The sequence below is a fragment of the Pogona vitticeps genome, chromosome 5, assembly GCF_051106095.1.
Source record: "Pogona vitticeps strain Pit_001003342236 chromosome 5, PviZW2.1, whole genome shotgun sequence".
Lineage (NCBI taxonomy): Eukaryota > Metazoa > Chordata > Lepidosauria > Squamata > Agamidae > Pogona > Pogona vitticeps.
The window spans coordinates 125,845,058-125,868,252 of NC_135787.1; the positions used below are offsets into that span (position 1 = coordinate 125,845,058).

Consider the following 23,195-nt stretch of genomic DNA (forward strand, 5'->3'; position numbering starts at 1 on the left):
CAGTGATTTCTTGTAAAGAATAATTATGAATTCACAACATTATGCATTATTATCACACCTTTGCATGATAGGGAAATACAGCTGGAGTCGTCATGTCTTTGATCAAAACCCAGCTAGTTTACAACCAGTGTTAATGTCAGAATTTGTGGCTCACACAACATAAAGCCAAGAAATTGGAAGTTATATTTAATAGATATGCCTTGTGACCAGAAATGATGTCCACCAGTATTCCTCCCTAGAATTTGCCTCCCATTCAACCATCCTTAGCCTTTGTCTCTCAAACCCAAATCTATGTGGGGAGGACGGGATGCCTATGATCCACAAAAATGTTTTGGCTTTTTCCTGGTCTTGTATTGCCTTATGGAGTATCTGAACCTAGAGAAATCTTCCAGTGTGAGTTGACCCCCATGCCTGTTTGTTGCTTATAGCAGTAGCTGATAGGGTGAGTTCCATTGGCAGAGTCCATCAGACTTCCTCACACACGTCACAAAAAATTGCTATTTAACATTGGTTGGGCATGTTACTAGATAATCTCAGAGCCAGAATTTGAAAACTCTGCATTCTTGGATGATACCTCCCAAAATTCCCATCTGGTGAAAAGGGATTGTGTTATAGACAAAGTCTTTCCAAAGTTTTCCCAAAGAAAACTATGTGCTTGAGGCAGCTTTGAGGAGTCTAATCTTTATACATCCTGAGGGAGTATTTATTTATTTATTTATTTATTTATTTATTTGATTTATATCCCACCCATCTGGTATAATTATGGAAAAGAGGCAACCACTAGTGTCAATGAGCCACAGTTTTACAAATAGCTAAAAGTCTGCAGGTGGAACTGTGAAGCTGAAGAGCTGTAAGGAATGGAATCCAGAAACCTCAATGAAAGGCATCAAAAAATAAGGAAACAGCTTTGGAGATCCTGTCCAGATTGAGAAAGTTTTTTAAAACATGAAGTTCTGAAAGAATGTAGTTAGACCAGTCAGTCTTGGCAGCTTCAAAATGGCATTTCCTGCGTCTTCCGTAAGTAATATCGTCAAGGATCATGTAAAAACTAAATAACTGGTAGTGCACACCCAAGGGCACATCCAACTTACGACATGGGTTACTTATCAAGAACACTTGAGCAATATGGCATGATGCGGCAGGGTATGATTAGAGAATTTGTTTAAGGGCAGGGCTTGCTGACAACAGGGTTTAAACTGGTTTTGAATGGGGACTTTATAGGACAACACTGGCCAGCGTCCAAAATAAGGAACAGAGGCAGAATACAAAAGGTGCAGGGAGGGAGACCGCATACTTAAACTGATGAGTTTGCTGTGCATCTGATTTCTCTGAAACACAGAAAACGTGTAGACCATCTTGATTTTCTGTCACTCAGGTAAGGATTAGTCTTGCATGTAAGTGGAAAGCATAGTTTTATCTGTTGGTACAAGGTGTCAATCATGCTCTCTGTGCTTATTACTATGCTGTCTGAGTACACTAGAACAATCTGATTGTGTGCAGACCTCTGTTTCAATGGTGATGGAATCAAGGCATCTGGGTGCACCAATTAACCCAAGGAAGAGGTTTCAGACCAGAACAGGTCATGTTTAAAGCATGTCAAGAAAGGCATTCAGAAAAAGAAGATTAAGCACAAGAGATTTGGATGGTCCGTCCTCTTTCCATCATGGAATCCTTCACTAGTAATGTGCTATGAATTGAGGAAGTTAATATTTGAATGAATGCTACTAATCTAGATGCTGTGCATTTAATTTTTTAGAAACACAAGTTTATAATGGTTTCCTTGAAGGCCAAGGAAGTTTTGATAATGATTGTCAAGGAAGCAGGGTTTGAAAACTTATTTTTGAAGGAAAAATTTCCAGTGTGCCCAATCCTCGGGATATCCACTAGCTGTGCTGGCTGGAAAGTTCTGGACACAACTGCTCTGCCCCTGCACAAAACACTTGCCTGGCTTTGCACAGAAAAATTCATTAATTCCTTCCCACATTCCGTGTTTCTTAGATTAAAATTGTGCATGTGTAAAAACAAATGCTCTCTCTCTCTCTCTCTCTCTCTCTCTCTCTCTCTCTCTCTCTCTCTCTGTGTGTGTGTGTGTGTGTGTGTGTGTGTGTGTGTGTGTGTGTGTAGCAATGTATACATTGCCACAGAGTTTTTGTAATATGATAATCTTAGAACTGCAGAGCTGGAAGGGACCCTATGGATCATGGAGTCTAGCCCCTGTCCAAGAGGCACAGTGGGGAATTGAACTCCCAACCAGATACCTAAACCACTGAGCTATTCAGCGGTTTATTGTAGACAATTGAAAAGGCCCACTTTTTGTGCAAGGAAATATTTTATAATTTAAAAAGAAGAAATAAAAAATAAAGCAAAAGCAATAGAGGATAAAATGCAAAATCATGGGAGAGCAGTACACACAAAATACTCAGACTTCGGTATTAAAATGTCAAACACTTAGAAAAATAACAAAGTTTCAAACTATCCTACACTGGATACCTTACTGCTGAATGTTTGTACTGTACTCAAGACTAGAGTAAAGCAGCTGGGAGTGAGAAAAGCCTGGTTATTTTCAATCCTGTTCTGAGCAGTTTACTTCCTTCATGACACTACCCTAAGAGGTTCCTTTTATATGGCAAACAGTGTCCGATCACAGATCTGACATGTTTATTCTATTCCTTTTCAACTGGAACCTTTTTTTGGCAGTTGTATTGGAAGATCAAAGAAAACCACGAGTTTGGCTAGAAATCCTTTATGGACTGAAAATGGAACTCAGCATAGTTTCTTCCCCAGAAATGTCCCCACCCCTACCAAAAAACTGTAGAATCTGTGAGATCCCATTACTAGACCTACACTAGAAATCTGGAGATGGTGATATATAAGATATCTTCATATATCTCCTTTGACATGCATGACCCATCATTTTATTTAGATAAAAACTGGATTATCACTTGTTACAAGAGGGCCAAGCCTTTGTCCAATGAGAAGCTACATCAACACCTGCATTTGCATAAGATAAATCAGTTTACATTTTTCAAAATAAAAATTTTATGGTACAAGTACAAATAAAACTGTTATTAAAACTTTGATGGTTTTGGCTCTGGATGTGTCTGATAATCCCATCAAACTTATACCTTAACTACTACTTCTTAACAAAACAATATCCAATATAAAAGAATACAGACATGATTTGGGAATCAGACCTACGGGAAGCCCTATCAGATAAGGCTTGGAACAAAATTTTGGTTTCAAAAACCTTTCTCAGCTCAGATTCAGAAAAATCATTACACAAATGGTAGAAATGGCACAGAACATCACTAAAATGTCTAGAGTTAAGGACTCTTAAGTTAAGGTCAGAACTGTGTCAGAAGGATTTTGGATTTACAGGCACCCATTGACACATATGGTGGGATTGCCCAACTTTGTCAGTTCCTTTGGGGACTCAAATGCAAAAATAGGTGATACCTTTATAAACCACTAAACCATCATCACACAATAAACTGAGTTTTGTAGTTCAAGAGCTCTCTAAAGAACTCTCTATTATCTTTGAAACACCCATAGTAAAATATGCTTCATTAGGGGTGTGTGTGTGTGTGTGTGTGTGTGTGTGTGTGTGTGTGTGTGTGTGTGTGTGTGTGTGTGTGTGTGTGTGTGTGTGTGTGTGTGTGTGTGTGTGTGTGTGTTTAAAGGAGGATTACACACCTTTTGTACAATGATTTTGGTAGATTCTATTTTGCAGTTACTCATCTTCTAAAAGTCTAAGGCTGGAAAAATGGTCATGATCACTTCATTGCCTACCTGGCAGGAAAATACTTGGGTTTGTAGCCATTATGGAAAAACGGTTTTACTGCCCCAGATTCAAAAACCTTGTGTAACTTTGTGTGGAGGAAGCTGATGACATCATCAGCTTATGCTGTTAAAAATTATTTTAAATTAATTAAATGCTTCCTATCCTCTTCATTCTGAGGCTCCCTTTTTGCCCTGGGGGAGCCTTTGGGAGTCTCAGGACAGGGAAGCAGAATTATTAATCACCAATGATTGCTACTGGATCACCATCAGCAGAATCTCAGGGGCCACTAGCAGCTGGTGGTGGGTTTTTTTTGAGTAAAGGCTCCCTCACCCCATTCTCCCAGTGGTTTCCCCAGGGCAAAGGGGAACCCTAGGGAGTCTCGAAATCAAAATGGGTAGAAAGAGAGCTATGGAGCATTTAATTTATTTAAAATAAATTCCTGCAGTGCAAACCGATGACACCATCAGCTTCCACCAAGCAAAGTTACACAAACAGGATTTTGACCATTGTATTTTAATGGGCAAGGAGAAAGTTAAATCCAATACCTTTTATATTAATGAAGAAAATGCAGATTTATTATTTAGAACAGTATATTGTAGAATGGCAGCATGAATTGTTAATATGGAAATGAGTAATAAATAGATTTATTTTCTGGCTTTATCAGCAAGTTAGTCGTAGGCCATAATCATTTAGTTCATTCTAGTTTCTACATTGGGATCAGGGGTTGGGGAAGGAGGGATCTGTGATGTGATGTTTAAAACCTTAATAAAGAAATGATTTATCAAAAATAAACATGAAGGAAAAAAAACCACAGTGGTATCGATTTGAATGGCTGTATCTTGTAAACATTGCCAAGGAATGAAATAGTTGAAACGTCCACATTGTACTGTGGTTTTCATTTCAGTTATGAAAATGACCCTGTGTCTCCAGTTCAAGAGTATTGTGGCATTTTTGTTCATCCTGGATTTTCAGCAAGCTGGGATAAAGGTAGTAAACAGTTACTTAAGTGCTCTGACAGAAGGATGAATACCAACATTCACTTACTGAAACATACCTTATTTGGCTGAGCCTGAGCCTCAGCTCCCAAAATAACAGAGAGTGAAAAGTCTAGTGGGAAAGCAAACATGGGGAAAGTTACTTTTTGGGATTACGTTACCCCGAATGCTGCAGCCAGTGTGGGCCACTGGCCGCACTGGCTGGGATATTCTGAGACTTGTAGTCCAAAAAATTATTGTTTCCCATCTCTGGAGAAAAGCGGTGGCAGATGAGGTTGGATGAGAAAAGTAAACAAGGAAGCATATTCTAATGCTGGTCTTCGCCAAAGCCTAACATTCCTTTCATTCAAGAAGTCAGAAGGCAGAAAGATGGCACAGGAGTTTCCTTCCTTTCTTCTGAAAGCATTTTTTTAAAAATTAGGGGTGGGAGGCTTTGGTCCTCCAGATGGTTCAGACTTAACTTCCCAGGAAAACCCAGCTAGCATAGCTGCTGCCCTGTCTACCCAAAGCAGAAGACAGCCCTGTTAAGTTCTGTGCAGTTAAAAAAATTTGCTGGGGTCTTTTGAGCTTGAGTTTTTTGCACTCTAGCATCTGCTAAAAAAAAAAGACCCATACATTTTAGAGTCATTAGAATCACGGTACTTTCAATGATCAACCACAAGCATACATTTCCTTGGGATTAGATGGTAGAAGGGAAACACTTGCTGGCCTCCCCCAATGGGCATGGGACAAAGTTGCATGCTATGCTTCCCAGAAGAACATCATGGCTGGAAGGAAGACCAACCGGTCTCATTCCTCAGCCACAGAAGCTGCAGTGGCATAGATCTTGCTTCCTCTTCCTGCCAGAAAAGAAAATTAGGAATCAAACTGCTAATTGTCCTAGGACTGGAGAAGACCAACACACTCCAGTACATCTGTCAATCCATGGGTGGCCTTCTAATTAGGCAGAATGAGACAACTGCCTCAAAGGGCAGACAATGGGATGCCACAGAAATATATTAGAGAACAGAGATGTGTGTGTGCCCTGCAGTGCCTCCTAAGCCGCCACTGGTGTGGCGCCCTCCGGTGCAGCGCAGAATGCTATCCCATGACAAGCACTGACGTAAGATCCAACGGCCAGTCCAGCTGGCCTTTTGAAGACACAACTGCATTCAACTGCATGTTCTTCATTATCTCAGGCAGCAGAAGGTGTAGCTGCAACCATGAATCGCTCAGAAAAGTACTGTTGAGTTGTATGAAGTGGGTTGTGAGAGCAGCCGCAGGCTGTATTATTATTACCTGTTGCTCATAAGCTTCTTTAAGAGTAATTTGATTGGAAGCTGAAGCTGGGCTATATCTAAATAAAGATATCAACGTTTATTTCTCTCCAGGCAATACCCCCTCCACCTATTGATGGTATGTAAATTTTTTTCTTATTAATCTATTAATAATGATAACTTCACCACATACACTGCAACCTAGGGACATTTTCGTTGTTTGGCTACTAGTCGCTTACTGAAACATACCTTATTTGGCTGAGCCTGAGCCTCAGCTCCCAAAATAACAGAGAGTGAAAAGTCTAGTGGGAAAGCAAACACGGGGAAAGTTACTTTTGGGGATTACGTTACCCCGAATGCTGAGTCATAGTTGCTTCTTATTGAAGCTCCACATGAGAAAAGGCACTCTATCCTTCCAGTGGATGGTCTGAAAGCATTCATAGAGTATGTCTCTCATCACTGTTAGCTCTTAATTGCTCTTTTTCCTTGGCAAGGAAAAAAACAGCACCCAGCAGGATGGGTACAGTGGTGATTCCCACCCACACACACACACACACTTTCAAGGTGAAAGTTGAGAATCTGTTAAGTCAGCTTTTACACTATACTCTTAACTGTTTATAACACTTTCCTTTCTGTTAAAGGAGCCGACTGTTCAGAAATATTTGCTAAAAACCAATCGTCCAGAAGTCAGGTGTATTACATCAGACCTTCTGAACAGCATGGACCTTTTGGGGTATGGAATGATTTCACAGTTACATTTTGAGCCATACTAATTCATTTAATGTCTTACAAACATTTATCTTATACAAGATTGAAAGTTGCCTTTGACACTACCCAGTCTGAAGACCTCTTGGGCCAGAGCAAAGCTTTACTCAATGCCTCACCAGATGATTCAGCATCTGGCTCCTCCAAAGGAAAAGAGGGCCAGTTTTTTCCAGCAGGAGCTTATTGCCCTCTGGTAGAACTGGCAGATTAACTGGCTTTTGCTTTGTAATTGGTTGTTTGGGAGATCACACACTAGGTGGCATTCCTTTGTTACCTTGTCTAACATTTCAGACATGTAAGACTGAAAGATCTGGATGTCTGGAAGGATAACATTGTAAGAGGAGGAAATGCACATTTGCTCCAACATGTGATCTGACCCACACTCCTGTTTCAGAGTCAGCTCCCTAGACCAGTAGTTAGACAAAATAAGGACCAGAATGTTTTCCTAGATTATAATGTAAATTATGCTTGTGTTTAAGGCTAAAAAATCAGTGACTAAGTGGTAACTATCATTTAATCAAGTGAACATACAGAGGAGTTGAATCCACACTGATTCAGCGGGCTACTCTTGTTGTAACTTACTATTGGCTGTCTTTAATTCACTTACTGACTTGTTTGACTCTCACCTCTGTACATGGCCTCCCTCTATGCCCCATAGGTTTTGGGATTAGGCCTACAGCTGCGCCTGTGACAGTGCATTAAGACTGTTTTGCATTGCTCTGAAGTATGCCAGAGAGAACTTAGGTGTCAATCTGAAAGTGTCGGAGTGAAATGTCCTATGCATACCTGTTAAATGAGCATGCACTGTTGTCTCAAATGTGGATCCTTGGTCCTTCAGATGTGTTGATCTATAAACCTTATAAATCATTTAGCATGAGCTACACGGATCAGAGCTTTCAGCCACTAAAGTCCAAAAACATCTGAAGGTGCAAAAGGTCTCCACTCCTGCCCTAAAATTAGCAAAACAGCTTGGAGGTGAGATGATGTGCTTGCATCATACAGAAACTTCCAGCAGGATACCTCTGCATTCCTGTAAAAACAAACTGGAGAACAGAATGTTCCTTATTCCATGTTCTTCCAGGATATTTCACGTCCTCCTTGTCCCAACATGTTCTGGTTCTCACCATGTCTGGCTTCCAGATAGCTGATTCTCCCTCAATTCCCCATTTGGATTTATTTTATTTTATTTTATTTGAGACACCACATGAACCACTCAGCCATAATGGGCAGCTGTCTTTCCTCTGCAAGGGGCGCTGTGCCTCTTGTGGTTGCTGCTCGTCATTTCCCATATACAGTATTTAGATGCCAGCATCTATTTCATTTCCTTTGCCCCTCCTGTATGCTCTTTTCCTGTCTCCTCTCCTGTCTGCAGACATAATAAGACTGGCGGGTGCAGCTGCAGGTGTATTTCTAACAAAGTGCACAAGAAAATGGATACCTCACTGCATGTCTTTGTCACCCACAATTCATGAACTTCCCCATGTGCTTATCCTTAGATTTCCACTGGTCGGGTAATGGAGAGACCTTACTAGAAGGTGGAGAGATGTCATCTGTCTGTCACTATGACATCATGATGACATAGCACTGTGTGGGCATGACTTTAAACATAGCTGGCCCAATCAGGAACCTTTTGCTACTGAATGCTCTCACTCCCTCAATGCTGCTCTACACCTTCCTATTTCCCCCCACCAACAGGATGCTGTTGCTGGCAGATGATGTCATTTGTTCCTCCTTTGCCACTGCCTGATAATTTATGGTGTGCTTTAACCAGGTTGTGGTAACATCACACCACATTATTGTTAACATTCAACTTCATTCAGGGTTTATTTTGTTTATTTTGGTTTGCATTTCTTTCACTCTTCCCATTTGTCCTAGAACTGACTGCAAACCATACACTACTTACTTATATATATCACATTTTTCTCTGCATCATAAAGCACATGGACACTGAAGAAATTTCTTAAGAATTTAAGCAATTTAAGTAATTAATTTCTTAGGAAATCACCAGAGAAATTAATGGTTGTATACTCAGTCACATAATGTCTGCACTGACTTTGTAACATAAGGCAATTCACTTCAAAAAGTTACGCTGTTAATATTATGCTGGTGTAACTACACAAGAGGATTCTGGCTGCTGAAATTACGTTTTCTCAGGCATCATGAACACCAGGTCAGAGGAATGGCTGTTGAGTCATGTTTATGCATTGATCTATGTATCATAGTGTGCTGTAGCCTTTGATCTGTGCTGAAAATCACACACTCCATAGGGCACTCCATAGGAACTTGGATCTGTCCTCTCCTGCCCAACACTTCATGGGCTGCCCCAACTCCTCCCAATTTATTTAAATGGGTAGGATTTTTTGGGGGGGGGAGGCTTTGGTTTTTCTAATAAAAGTGCAGAGGCGATAACTTGTTTTACAGGAAAATCACACACTCTGGAGACTTCTAGTGATCTAATTGTCCTCTGGGGGGCTCTTGAGGCAACAAAAATAGAAGTTTGGGGCAGCCTGATGCCAACCTCTGAATCTGAGCATCAGGAGATAAGATGATGAAGATGACAGCACAGTACTACATTACCAACACCTAGTTATTAAATCTGTGTCCGTACAAGCACTGTGTCTATATATATATACTGTATATACACACCAAGTAGGGAAGGGGTCGGTACAAAGAGGGCCAGAAAGGAGGCTGGTGGAGGCTTTGGTGGCTCTTTTGCAATACAGCTTTGTACAGACCCCTTCCCTACTTGGTCCCTTTCTGCTCTCTGACCTTGTGCAGACATGTATAAAATAAAATCTCCTATCCATTGCAAGTTGGGAGCTCTAGTTATAGCAGAGTTAGGGATGGCTATACCTATCCTTTCATGTGGTCAGGTTCTTATGGACAGTCTTGAATGCATTTCTCCTGAGAATGTGGGCAAACTGTTTACCAGATTGGCTAAGGAATTCGGTGAGTTATAGCCCCAAAATGTTATTTCCCCCAGAGTCTTGTACGGCCAACTAAGATGGCAGTAGCCAAAATTGAACCTGCTCAAGGTGTAGATTCGTCTACTAGAACATGAAGGCCGTTACAGCTGTGCCAACTCTGGATATGACATTTTTAAAGCAATGATGTCATGTTGCAGCCAGACGGTTGACAAGGTGTTGTCAGCTGTCCAGAGCAAACTTTTCCTAATGATGCAATGATCAAGATGACCAGGAGGTTCTTTGGTCCTAACCATGCATGGATGGGTAAATTCCATGGACTGTTCCTCTTTTGAAGCCTGAGATCACAGACACAAGCCTAGACCACTCCAGGTGCAGCACTTTTGCACCCCAGATTTGTGAACAGGATTTTGTCCAGTATATAGTAACTTTAAAGTAATACAGTGGATATTATAGGCATACTGTGAAATGCAAGATGGAGGATGGACTGTAATTCAGCGACGGAATGGGAAAGGTGCTGATGGAACCCCTGTGAATTTTGCAAGAAATTGGGCTGATTACAAAAGAGGATTTGGAACTGCAAAGTGTGAGTTCTCTTTTACTATCCACTATTCCACCAGATTTGGCAGTGTCTTTGCACATCACAGTCCACACATATCATAGTTGTAAAGGTTCTTCTGCAAAGACATGTATAACAAATGTCAACCTGCACACTTAGCCTGACCCCATGCAGTTTTTGCTTATGTGTACCCCTTCAGGCTTTATGATGAGATGAGCAAAGTGCAGCCCTTGAAATGTGGCTGGTTGCAGTTCCCAGAATTCCTCACCACCGTTGGGCTATGGCTGAAAGGAAAGGTCACCCAGCAGCCTTTGTGGGGGCCACACTTTGTCCAGAGCTGCTAAGTGTATGCATATGGTGTGTCACAATGAGTTGGTGGGATTGATCTGTTGCAATAACCAACTATATAACATCAGTTGATGAATTGCCTGCTGATCAACTGATTTTATCAATTATAAACGTATGGCTTATGGCAAGCTTTTCCAGGGCTCCACTGGTATAGAACTCTCAGAAGTTACCATTTCTTTTCTTCTCTGAGTTCATATGTGCAGCTTGATCAAGGTTACCTAGGCTGGCTCTTCTCCTGAGAGTCATCACAGTGGGGAACTGAGCTCCCAACTAATGGCTCTGCAGCCAGGTACCCAATTCACCAACCATCTAGCCAGCAAATATGATTCTTACTAAGATATTACTGCTTCCTTTTTCTTATATAGGAAAATATAGCATGAATATTGATTGTTGAATAAATACTGCTTCAATTCTTATTGTGGCAATGAAATAGCAACAAAATAGTTTTTTTTTGTTGTTGTTAAAAAGAGCTTGTTTTTCTTAACTGCTCACTGAATTTTCTGATTACAGATTAACAATACAGGCCTATACCTGTACTGTATACGCAAGCGGAAGACCCATTGTATTAAATGGCATTTACTTGCAGCCTGTGGCAATTGGTGTCCATTGCAGCTGGTGAGGCAGAAGACACAACAGCTAATGATGGGTAGTGCCTGGCGTGTGACAGGCAGAATCAGAGCAAATGTTAGTCTTTGTGTGTTCACTTACAGAAGTAGGCAAAACTTCACCTATTCATACAACAGGCGCTCGTAGGCAGAAGTCCTGATGTCTTGTTTTTCAGCAGTGATGCTTCCTGTGCAAATGTAACCATTTGTTTGAAATTTTGGGTCTGGTGATACAAGGTGAATGTGTGCTCAGCAGTGTTTGGGAAACTTAGAGAGGGTTGATCTAATGTCACCTCTGTTGAAGTTCTGTCTCTCTCTCTCTTACCTGCTCCCCAGATGAACACTGGCTGGGACTTGAACAAATGCATTTATTGAGCAACCAGGTTGGCAAAACATGCCAGCTCAAAATAGACATGGTCAACTGCAACGAAGAGGAGGGCTATGCCTTCTATGACAGCTTTAGAATCGGCAGTGAACAGGAACTTTATAGCATTCATTTGGGATCCTACACAGGAAATACAGGTAAGAAATTACAGTAGTTCTGCAGTACCTAGGAACCCCATACTGTTCTGGAAAATAACAAAAGAGAAGCAGAGGAGTGTTGCTAACTTGTGGATTCAGCCTTTCGCAACTCGGAATGATTATCTGAGGACATTTTGCCTTTCATCAAAGAATGATGCCCATGTTTCTTTCTAAGAAAAAAACAAACCAGTGTTTACTAGAAGAATGCACTTGAGAAACAAAAGACAGAAACCCTAGTTCTGGTTAAGTTGAAGATGTTGGGAGGTATGGCTGGTCCTTTCTTTTCTAGAAAACAAAGGGAGGGTATAGTCTCCTTGGAAGGACAAGAAAATGTGTGGGAATGAAGGAAGGGACACCACAGTGACCACAAAGAGCAGTCTAAGGAATGCAACTACATTTACAAATAATGTGGGAAAGGCTCTGGCCTTACTGTTTTCTGTTGACTACATGATGTCCATGTCCATGTGGATCAGGCTGGAGTCCCCACTTCCCAATCTGTAGTATTTTCCCCTCTGTTGCTGGGGCTTCTAACTTTCTGGAATCAAATACATTTGCATCATTTTAGCCAGTGTGATTTCTTCAGCCAATGTGGGTGGTGGTAGTTTGTAGCTGTTATATCTGAAGCAATTCCAATCAGCTAAAGCAGCAGTGAAAAAAGCAGGATGACAGAAAAACTAGCTGCTGTTTCAATCCTCTTCTCCTAAAACTTGGTACTTGGGCCTGCTTTCATCTTCCCTTCCCTTTCCATTTATTTCATCATCTCTTTTTTATTTTAAGGTAAGATGAGGTTTTTGTTTTTACAAGGATATCTGCAAGCAGGATCTGAAGGCCTTAGGAATGGACCTCAACAGATGGGAAACCTTAACATCTGAGTGTTCAGCCTGGAGGCAGGCGGTGCAGCATGGCCTCTCCCATTTTGAAGAGACCCTTGTCCAGCAGGCTGAGACAAAGAGGCAGTCCCAAACCCAGAAAAATCAGGGACCTCGACAGGGGACAGATTATGATTGTCTTCAGTGTGGAAGGGATTGTCACTCTCGAATTGGTCTTCTCAACCACACTAGACGCTGTTCCAAGTCCTCCATACAGAGCACGTTACCATAGTCTCTCGAGACTGAAGGATGCCTTTTTTATTTTAGAGGCTTGCTAAAGCTAAGGCAGCTGGTAACCAAAAAGGTGTGTGTGTGTGTGTAGCAAGGAATCAACAAAGAGAGATGAGAAAGTTAATGGTCTTTCTTGTTTCTTGCTTGGTAAGGTAGCTCTGCTCTAACTGTACCTCTTTGCAAATCTGGACAACCAGAGCAGATCAGAGCTACCTTAATAAGCTGGAAACAAGGCTTTTCAATGCCAATATCTTTCCCTCTCTCTACTGACTCCTCTGTAGTGGGCTGAAGTGAATTAACCCCAGCAAATCCATTCACATTTTTCCTGCTGTGTAGCTGTGTCCTAAGATTGAAGGAACGTCAGCGCAGGTCAGAGTAGATAAACAGTCTAGGAAACCTGAGAAATTCTTTTATCTCTAATTATTTTTCCCCAACCAAAATCATGCATTTTCTTGAGCTGAGTTGCACTCAGTCACTTCCAACACTTATTACAGGAGCAATGCCCAAATAATTCCACCTGATTGGCAGAGCAGCAACGGCACATGACTCTGGTTTTGTGGCTCACATAATCTCCTTCCCTTTTGGTACTAAGAAACTCCTAAACTTCACACAGCCATGTTTGTCTCAGTGGTAAGTGAAACGAGTGGGGATATTTTCTTATGCCCTGCTCAGAAAAAAGAAAACATATCTGCTGTGGTAAACACACAGTACTCAGCTATGCATTCCCTTGATTGACCAAGGTTGCGTTCCAGCTCTAGATGATGCTACAAAGTCAAGCCACTTACTACAAAAGATGGCACTTACTTTTGCTCTGTGTTCTGATGTTGTGATTAAAAATATATAATTTCTTATTCTTTCTGTTGTCTAGGGGATGCATTTCGAGGAACATACTACTCCAGGGATCAAAATCATCATCCATTCAGCACCTATGACAGTGACAATGATGACTGTTATCCATGCATCACAGGAGATATAGCATTTAATAGCTGTGCCAATGAACAATATTCTGCATGGTGGTTCAGTGATTGTGGCATGGTGGATTTAAATGGGATGTGGCACCCCAAAACTGATTGTACTGGTTGGGCATCTGGAGTGTACTGGAAAACATGGCAGAGCTATACTTCATTGTTGTCTGCTGTGCTCAAAGTCAGATGCCAATAAAAAGCAAATAGAATGGCAAATACATTTGTAGCCATTTCAAATCTATAAAGCCTTATGAATCAAGAAAAGGATATACAATGTAATAAACCTAAGATATCTACTAAGGAATATTTCTCTCTCTCTCTCTCTCTTTCACACACACACACACTTACACTTCTTATAACACTCTCAAGTCACTACCTGTAACATACTCTTAACAAGTCACTATCTGTAATTCCACATCCATTGTCAGCATATAAAAAGACAATAAAATGATTTGGGCTACTAAAAGAAAGGAGGCTTCTGGGTTTTAATTAATAATTAAAAGTTCTATTGCTTTTCCAGGCACCAACACATCTGCCACCCTTTCCCTCTTGCTCCTAATTTTTCAGTGTTTTCTGGGATAAGGGTCATGCGGTCATATTTGTGTATGTGCTTCCACTGTCCCATATAGCACTGCACACATACGAGCAAAGGGGTCACACTAGAGGCATGCAAAATTATGTGCAGATGTAAAGAAAAATGTTCCTCTCCTTTTCTTGTGGTAAAGGCAGAGCTGCAACCTGGAGTTAACCCCTGAAACTGAATGGCAAGTGATGCAGGTCACACTGTACAAAAATTCTGGCATTCACAGGACGTAGCTGTGACTGTGACATTGCACAATGCTCAAAGTGGATTAAACATATCTAAGGAGGTGAAGACCATCAATGGCTACTGGTTAGGATGGCTACCTATCATCCTAGGCATTAAAGACCAAATGCCTCTGTATGCCAGTTGCTGGGAAATAACAGGCAGAGTAGAGGTTACATGGCACTCATATCCTGCTGTGAGGGGTCCCCAAGACAGTTGTCTGTTGAATGTTGCTTAGGCAGAGCTTTGATTTCATTCAGCATGGTTCTTCTTGCAGCCAGCAGCTCACCTTGACAAGTCCAAGCCAAACCAAAGAATGAAAGGAAGAGGCGAAATGGAATGAAATTGAAGAAGGTGGGTGGCAGTCTGAGAAAGGCTGTGCTAGGGAAAAGCCTAACTGTACGTATGTGCCATCAGAGGTTCAGTATGGACAAGCTTTCATCAGCTAATTTATCTATCACTATCTACATAGTTCTAAATTCTGGGGAAACGTGGCACCAACTCCCAGATGTCCTGTTGTGCACCAGTACCCTGAATAACTCTTTGTCGAAATAGCAGAAGAAATAAACACAGCACAGTTTTTCTTGCGATACATTACATTTGGTGCTTTTAAAAAAGTACAGATTACAAACAGCACACAGAGCACAGATACCTTCAATTGTTTTATGAAAGCTGGATGTGGAACTTTTGGGCTCTGTAAGTCTATACAATAAATTTTAAGGACTGTGGCAGGCATCACCCTAAAACGAGTGAGGGATGTCCACTCACAAAGAACAAGCCAAAGCTTGATCAGATCCCCAAATGCCAAATGACCCCATGTAGCATTTTTTTTTAAAAAGCTCACCTCATAGAAGACAATTGGTGAAGTTCTGAGACAAGTAATCTTGCATCCCAATCAAGATTATCATACCACCCTTCTCAATCAGGACCACCACACAAATAAATACACATGTATAGGCTCATTTCATTTTCAAAACACTCCCCTTCTCAGGCTGATTCTTTTTCTACATGTGCAGCTATCGGATCTTACTTTGTCATTGTCATTTTTCCCCACAAATAAGTCAAGGCAGGAAATCTCTCTGAAACCAAAGAAGGTACCTGTGGGTATTGTGGTGCCCACCACAAAAGTCATGATTAAACTATAATACAATAACTGGATCTCAAGCTTGTATGTGACATGGGATGTAATGTTACATTTCCCCCTTTCTTCTAAAACAAGAAGGGCTGTTGTCAATATAAAGTTGGGCACCTAAATACTAATTACACAATGCTAAATGTTGACCTTGTTTTTATTATTACCACATTTACATAGAAGTTTTCACAATGTTACAAGGAAGGATTTACACATTAACAAATTTACATTGATACACATATTGTTGTATTGGCGCTGGGCAACATACTTTGCTGTACTGAGAAAGACAAAAAGAACTTCTGACATGCTGTGGAAAAAGACTCTTGATACTTGTATGGACTTATGGACTGTCCACTCTGCCACTGCCTTTATTGGAAAGCTCTCTCTTCTTAGAAACATCTCAACATTCGTATTTTTCAGAAGGCCAGGCTCATTCAAAAACGTACACAGTTGAGACTCGGTGTCCTGTCACTGGGCTGTGCTGTGTTTTATTAGCTCAATTATCTTTGTAATAGTTATTAAAATTGATTCGTAGTAGGAAATCCTCCAGGTGAGGCTGGTATCCTCGGTTAACAAGCTTAGTTACCACTGCAGAAAGAATAAAAAAAGAAAGAAATTAAGTCAATCAGCTTGACATACACTTTAGCCTTGTTCAGGTCTTTTGTTTTAAAATCATGCAAGGTAGCCAGGGAAGGACATTTGAAAACAATGGTCTGGAAAGAAGCCAGAAGAGCATTCAGGTAAAAACAGTTACAGAGCTCTATAAAACTGGAAGGCTTGTCTTATCAGATTTTCAGAATACATGGAACCTCATACACAAATCTGACTGAATGTGTTTCTTCTGCTGATCTTCAGCAATATCGAGGGGCTGGAAGTGGAGTGGCTGGAGTTGGATCCCTCCTTATAACCGAACACCTGAATAGGGCTTGTCTGTCTGTTTAAAGTAGTCTATGGCTAAAGACCTGCAATCCACCTTCCTCAGAAAAGTCTTTCCAGGTATACAGCATTGCCTTGTAAAACATCTACGTAAGAGAATATGGGGAAGTGCACCATCAGCTGCACTCTCTTGCAGTTCTTTCAGCAGACTTTCCGTCCATGAGTAAGCCCAAGAGAACTTTGTACTTTCTTCTAGTTTCCAATCAACTGTATTTTAGGTATCTACTTTTTCCTTTGAAGTTATTTTATTTATCAAAATCAATAAAGCCATATAATTCAGCAAATACTCCACTAAGGAAAGTGGTATTGTATTGATTTAACCTACTACTGCTCTAGGTTCCACTGAGTATAGGGGACTGTAATCTGAGTAAAGAAGAGGCAGGTTAAAATATGGCTAGAAACAGAAATTATGAAGTCAAACTATAACTCATCAGCAAGATACATGTGTTGCAGGCAGAACATCCCAAGTTCAATCCTTGGGAGCTCTTGAAAAGGAGGGATCACATAGTGAAGAATCTCTGCCCAAGATCAGAATAAAACACTGCCAGTCTGAATAAACTTCAAGAGATCTGGTCAAGAGGAATAATTAGTCAGATCTCATATAAGCCAGCTTCCTATGTCCCTTTTCCCCTAGAGGCTTCAGGTCATCTATTCTGTACCAGGGATGGAAAATATGTGGACCTCCAAATGTTGTTGCTCTGCAACTTACATTAGACCTAGCCAACACATCCAGGGAGGAGAAGCAATTGAAGTGGTAGTCAAGAGCATCTGGTGTAAAGATATACTTCACTGTCATTTTGCACAATGTATTTATTTATACAAATTTTACCCTGTTTTTCTTCTTTAAAAGGAGCAAACAAATACCACACTAAAACACAGTAAGCAAAAGCGACACCAAAAACACATGCAAAGCAGGTAAGACAAACAATTCATTTAAAAACCCCACTCAGGCAACCAGTCACTGAGGGAAAGTTTGCCTGAAGAGGAAGGTCCTTGCCTGCTTACAGAAGGAAAATGAAGATTCAGCCAAAGCCTGGGAGCAGCAACACTCTTTCTGTGTCTCCACCAAATGTACCTGTGAAGGTGGTGGGACTGAGAGAAAGACTCTCCCGATGATCTTAATACTCAAACAGGCTCATAAAGGGAGACATAGTCCGTGAGATAGCTTGGACCAAAGTTAGGGCTTTTGTTCAATGGTTTGCTTAGTTTTGATTCCTAGTAATAGCTTTCTTCTGCTTTTCTTTTTAAGTTCTTTGATTTAAAACCTATTCTGCTTATTTTCAGTATGTTAACTACAGCAGTTCAAAGTGCTGGTTTTAACCTACTGAACATACTGAAAATAAGCAGAATAGGTTTTAAACCAAAGAACTTAAAAAGAAAAGCAGAAGAAAGCTATTACTAGGAATCAAAACTAAGCAAACCATTGAACAAATGCACCTGTTAACTACAGTAAATTTATATTACGCAGTACAACTCAGCATGTTGTCAGTAAGCATCATTCTTACCGTTAAATAAGAAATGGGAATAATATTTGAATGTATTATAAGATTGCTGCATTAAGCCAAAGTTGGGATGAACTGCCATTTGTTTGCTAGTATCAAAACTCCATGACTGAGAGATTAACTGGCTGCGGAACTTTAAAATGAGACTGAAAATGCTGTGAATTATGTTCATCACAGGGGCTGCCTTTTCCGTCAACAATCCCCTGCAAAAAGAAAAGAAAATCTTGTGAAGTGATAGAGATTTTATGTTATCTGGCAAATGGAAATGCAATTCTTATTCCTTTCCAAGATGTTTTTAAAAACATTGTTCCATATTTCCCACTAAAGTTATTTCCAATAATCTACTGAAACCTTTGGTACTTCCCCACAAATGTCACTCAGAATAACTTCTTGATAAGGACAACTTTCACTGCCATAACTGTTATTTCAATAAGTTGCTTGAGTTAATTTTTCTTGCCTAAGGGACGCTGTACACGAGTTTGTTGGATCAAAGTGGGGGATGGGGAGAGACCCTCTTTTTAAAACTGCACATGGCCTCTTCTGACTTGCTGGCACTGACAAAGGTTGATTTGAGCTGGAATCAATGTGAGCTGGAGGACAAAAGTACAGAGAAAAAAAGAGAGTGAGCCGTCCCCTGGCACGTCTAAGGCGGAGAATATTAACAGTGGTGTGGAAAAGGTGACAGAAGAAATGAAGGAGCTAAAGAGAAAAGGGGGAGGAGCAAAAGGAGGAGAGGAGGAGGGTAGATGTGTTCTGACAACGGAGGAGAGGGATAAGACTGGGGAGACAAGGAAAGTAGTTGTGTGGGAAGAGAAGAAAGAGGAAGGAGAACCTCGAATCTTCAAAATACCTGAGAAAGGGGGTATAAGAGATGAAACACGAAGAGCGGTAGAAAGAGAGAAAAAGGGGACAGAACTAAAAATACTCCTGGAGGAGTTAGGTCCGGAAGAACGGACAGTTTTGGTTTATCCCCGAGGCCTGGAGGAAGGTTGTCTGTCCGGAACCCATCTCATCGAACCAGAAGCCACTAGAGGGGGATTGGTCTCATCACCCGTGTTGCGGGACTATTTGTGCAGTGAGGAGTGGTTACCTGAGAAAACCCACGGATCAAGAGAGGTTCAGACCATCTTCCCACTGAGGAAAGAAGATTTCCGTGATAGTTTGTCCCTTTTATGGACAGAGTTACCAGTAGATGTTGGCCATGTTGGCCCAAAGTACTGTTAATAGAAGTTTTATTACAAAGAACACAACTCCTCCATTTTCCCTGCCAAAAATCAAGGAACTGTCATATACTAGTGACAAACTCTGTCACAGTCAACAACACATGAAGGCCCATACTTTGCTCAGTGTCCTTTCTTAGTTTTACAAAAATTAAAGATCTCTGTAAGCAAATAAATTCTCTGTACTGTATTTAATATGTTTCTTACCGGAAGATTGCCTTGTTCAGGTATTCTGCGTGTGTTTTATAAATTTCTTCTAGGTTTCCTACAGAAGACAGCTTATTTCCAAATTCACACCAGGTCACATGAAGGATCTGGTTGGCAATATAGCCTTGAATTACTTTGACAAAGTGCTGCATTTCATGCTTATAAAGCTGGAGCTGCCGAAACTGGACAGAGTTTGATGCATGTTTTACTAATGCTGAAAAACCAAAAGAGACAGAACTTGTCAAGATATTGGTTCTGGGTTAAAATGTTAAACTACTTTGGCACCCATTAATTGGAAGCAAATTAACTCTTCTTGAAATATGTTTCTGTAAATTGACATGTGGTCAATCAAAGCACTGATCTGCCTGTGTGGTTTGGCACAGTGAATCCTCCCCAAAGAGAAATAGTGTAACTACTTATGTTTTCCCATTTTTGCAGCATTTCTGGTGTAATGTTTGTGATGCACCAGGGTACTACTACTGTATCAGCTTACAGAACAAACAGGAATCCTTAGAGAAAAAAAAATTGACTTTTTCTTTCATTACTTATGGAATAGAGACTTAAACAGCTTTTATAAAAATAAAACAGAATTCAGTAACTTTCAATTATGTGGGTTTGAATGTAAATAAATCAAACTATTTTCATGGAATACAGGTAAAAGATATAAATAAATATATATGGAATATGCTAATCAAAGTAGGTGGGACAGCAAATTAGATAAATAAAAGGAGCCAAATTTATCTCACCAGTTCGCTTTAAATGGAACCAAACATCCTTAAGAGTCCATACCATATGCTTCAATTGCAGCAGAAAGGAGAAAATCTTATTATATTTATTCATGCAGTTCTCGGTAATGACAATGTTTAAGGGCCAGTCAACCTTAAAGACAATAATAAAAAATACCTATTATCATTGCATGGCTCCCTAAAAATATATAAAATAACAAGATCTTGCTGCCTTCCAAGGTAAAGGTTCAAACAGAGAGGCTGTTAAAAAGAGCAATGCATTTATGAATGGCTTCAGAGAAGGATGGGTATCAAATGATTCTGATGAAATATTTATTTCAAATAGGAGAAATGTATCACTCATTTTTCAATTTTCCTGTCAGCCTGCTCACCTTATACCGCAGCTCTAAACAGTTTAAAGCATCAGGTGCATTGGGCTTGAACATTTCTGGAAGGTACTTCAGTGCAAAGGAAAGATTGGAAGCCAAGTGAGTATCCCCATGGAGACTGTACTGAAGCGCCTTATTTAAAATAGAATTGAGGACTAGTGGGTTTAGAAGTTCACCAGGTGTCTGGCCTGATCCAAGCTAAAATGAGAAAACAACAGGTTGGAGACAAAACAATTCATTTGACAAGTGAACTCCTCCAGAACTAAATAGTACTGCCTGCTTATGTAGGTGCAAACAGTCAGATAGCCTTATATAAGAATGTTCAAGAGCTTGTCCTCATGATCTTTGTAGCCCCATTTTCCCTAGATGTGTTGTTCAACTAGGTAAACCAGAAAATGCAGTATAGGACACACATACATAATGCAAAAGCATGGTTTCCTGTGTTAGCAAACTAAAACTAAACAACTGAGGTTTAAAGAAAAGTATATAAAAATACCTTTTCAAAAAGCAGATCACTGAGTGACTGGGCAAACTCTCCATCTTCCATCAACAAAAAATGCCTCAAGGCTCCAAAATGCTTCTCAACATTCAGTTCCACAAAGTAATAATCAACAATGGCTTTGTTCACAAGGGAAACACTAAGAACAAGTGAAAAGAAGGAACAATTGAATTTCAAACATTAAATGAAATAATTAAGACTGAAATTTCCACCACGTCAGACAAAGCCCAAGACAAAAAAATTGTGGCACCTTAAAGACTGTTATATTTTAATGTAAGCTTTCATAGGCAAGTCCACTTCTTCTGACGTAGGAGTGGGACTGCATGGTAAATATTTGTATGTTTATACAAGGAACCATTGCTGGAAGAAATTGTTTTGATTTGCAGAGGAACATTACCTTATCCCCTGCCAATGTTATCTATCCCATCTTTTGTCAACAATGCCCCTCAGCACTCCACATAGGACAAACAGGACAATCTCTGCACAAAAGAATTAAGGGACACAAATTGGATAACAGGAATGGCGATACACAGATACCTACACTTCAAATTGTTTTAATTTACCTGGACACTCTGCACAAGATTTAAAAGTTGCTGTTCTGGAGAAGAAAAATTACAGGACAAGAATCTATAGAGAGAGACAGTTGAGATAAAAACTATATAGTACATATGTTTAAAACCCATCTCAATGAACTCAAGGATTTTTTAGATCATTGTCAAATGTAAAATATTTTGTTGTATCTGCTGAAATTCCCATCTTTTCCTTACTATCTAATAGCACCACCTTACAAGCTCCATTGGTGACCAGAGACATTCCTTACCATATTGTCCCTGTTTGCTATCTATAGCTTGGGATTAATTTAGCCATCATGACAGTGTTTACAGAACATTGCTTCCTGGGGTGGTGGGGGTGGTGGCTGGATATCAACAGGGATCTTATTGGTCATTGCCAGGTGTGAAATGCTGCACTATCAACAACTTGTGCCCCCCGCCCCAAAAACAACAGTCTTGTTGTTAAAAATACAGTCTCTCTTGGTAATGGTCGCATGTATACATATACAGTGGTGCCTCGCATAACGTTTTTAATTGGTTCAAAAAAAAAACCCTTATGCGAAAAAAACTTTCTGCGAAACACCATTTCCCATAGAGATGCATTGGAAACCGGTTAATCCGTTCCAATAGGCACGGATTGCCGTCCTTAAGCGAAAAAACCCATAGGAAACATCGTTAAACGATACAATGTATCCTCCATTGGAATGTATTGTAGCTGACTCAATATGTTTCAATGGCTTTGCGAAGTCAATTTTTGCAAAATTAAGTGTGTCATAAAAGGGTCAAAAATGGTTTTAAATGCTTGGATTAGCTTCTGCACCCTCTAAAACGGATGCAAAAGTTAATTTGGCTTTGATCTGACTTTTCGTTAATTAATGGTGAATTTTTTTCCCCCAACTTTTGACAGCTGTCAAAATCTGACAGCTCCATTATTTCCTATGGGGGAAGAAAAAATTCACAAAAAATTAATGAAGACTCAGCAACTGTTCTAAATTCTTGGGTTCGTTAGAGGACCCCCTAAGTTGTGTGCAAACCTGATTTGGCTTTGATCTGAACTTTCGTTAATTTTTTGTAAATTGTTTTCTCCCCCATAGGAAAGCATGGAGCTGTCAGATTTTGACAGGTCCATTGGTTCCTATGGGCCAAAAAACAAAAATTCACAAAAAATTAACGAAAAGTCAGATCAAAGCCAAATCAGGTTTGCACATGTCTTAAGGGGTCCTCTAACAAATCCAAGCATTTAGAACCGTTTTTGACCCTTCTAAGACACTTTTTTAATTGAAAAAAAAAACATTGTTAAGTGAAGCAGGGGACCTAAAACAAAAAACGTTAAGCGAAGCATGGTCCCAAAAACGCTATGCGAAAATCGCCCATAGGGAAAAACGTTATACGAAGCACAATCTGACTCT

General features: G+C 40.2%; 2 protein-coding genes and 1 non-coding gene across 6 annotated transcripts in view; 2 read left to right on the top strand and 1 right to left on the bottom strand.

The window, feature by feature from the left end:
- The first annotated feature begins 1,220 nt into the window (after positions 1–1,220).
- LOC110089654 (uncharacterized) lies at positions 1,221–6,765 on the top strand. Its single transcript, XR_013536982.1, has 4 exons — positions 1,221–1,375; positions 4,686–4,768; positions 6,147–6,171; positions 6,674–6,765. It is a non-coding gene; the product is annotated as an uncharacterized LOC110089654 (transcript).
- Positions 6,766–9,979: 3,214 nt separating this feature from the next.
- On the top strand, positions 9,980–14,290 carry LOC144583030 (fibrinogen-like protein 1). The gene is made up of 3 exons (XM_078376757.1): positions 9,980–10,307; positions 11,570–11,755; positions 13,724–14,290. Exons 1-3 carry the CDS (start codon positions 10,190–10,192, stop codon positions 14,014–14,016), a joined length of 597 nt encoding a protein of 198 aa, XP_078232883.1. The 5' UTR covers positions 9,980–10,189; the 3' UTR covers positions 14,017–14,290.
- Positions 14,291–15,896: 1,606 nt separating this feature from the next.
- The window catches only part of TUBGCP6 (tubulin gamma complex component 6), a 37,476-nt gene continuing 30,177 nt past the window's right edge, over positions 15,897–23,195 (bottom strand). For all 4 annotated transcript variants that reach the window (XM_078376751.1, XM_073000587.2, XM_073000586.2 and 1 more), the window contains 6 exons: positions 21,233–21,374; positions 20,740–20,934; positions 20,369–20,501; positions 19,623–19,836; positions 18,199–18,398; positions 15,897–16,345 (listed from right to left, as the gene is read on the bottom strand). In XM_078376751.1, the coding sequence (XP_078232877.1) occupies positions 16,254–16,345; positions 18,199–18,398; positions 19,623–19,836; positions 20,369–20,501; positions 20,740–20,934; positions 21,233–21,374 (976 nt within the window). In that variant the 3' untranslated portion in view covers positions 15,897–16,253. The remainder of the gene's footprint in view (positions 16,346–18,198; positions 18,399–19,622; positions 19,837–20,368; positions 20,502–20,739; positions 20,935–21,232; positions 21,375–23,195) is intronic.

Coding starts and splice junctions, on each gene's coding strand:
- LOC144583030 (XM_078376757.1), top strand. CDS start 10,190: ATGCAAGATGGAGGATGGACTGTAATTCAGCGACGGAATGGGAAAGGT. Junction 10,308..11,569: donor AGGATTTGGAACTGCAAAGT/GTGAGTTCTCTT, acceptor CCTGCTCCCCAG/ATGAACACTGGCTGGGACTT. Junction 11,756..13,723: donor ATCCTACACAGGAAATACAG/GTAAGAAATTAC, acceptor TCTGTTGTCTAG/GGGATGCATTTCGAGGAACA.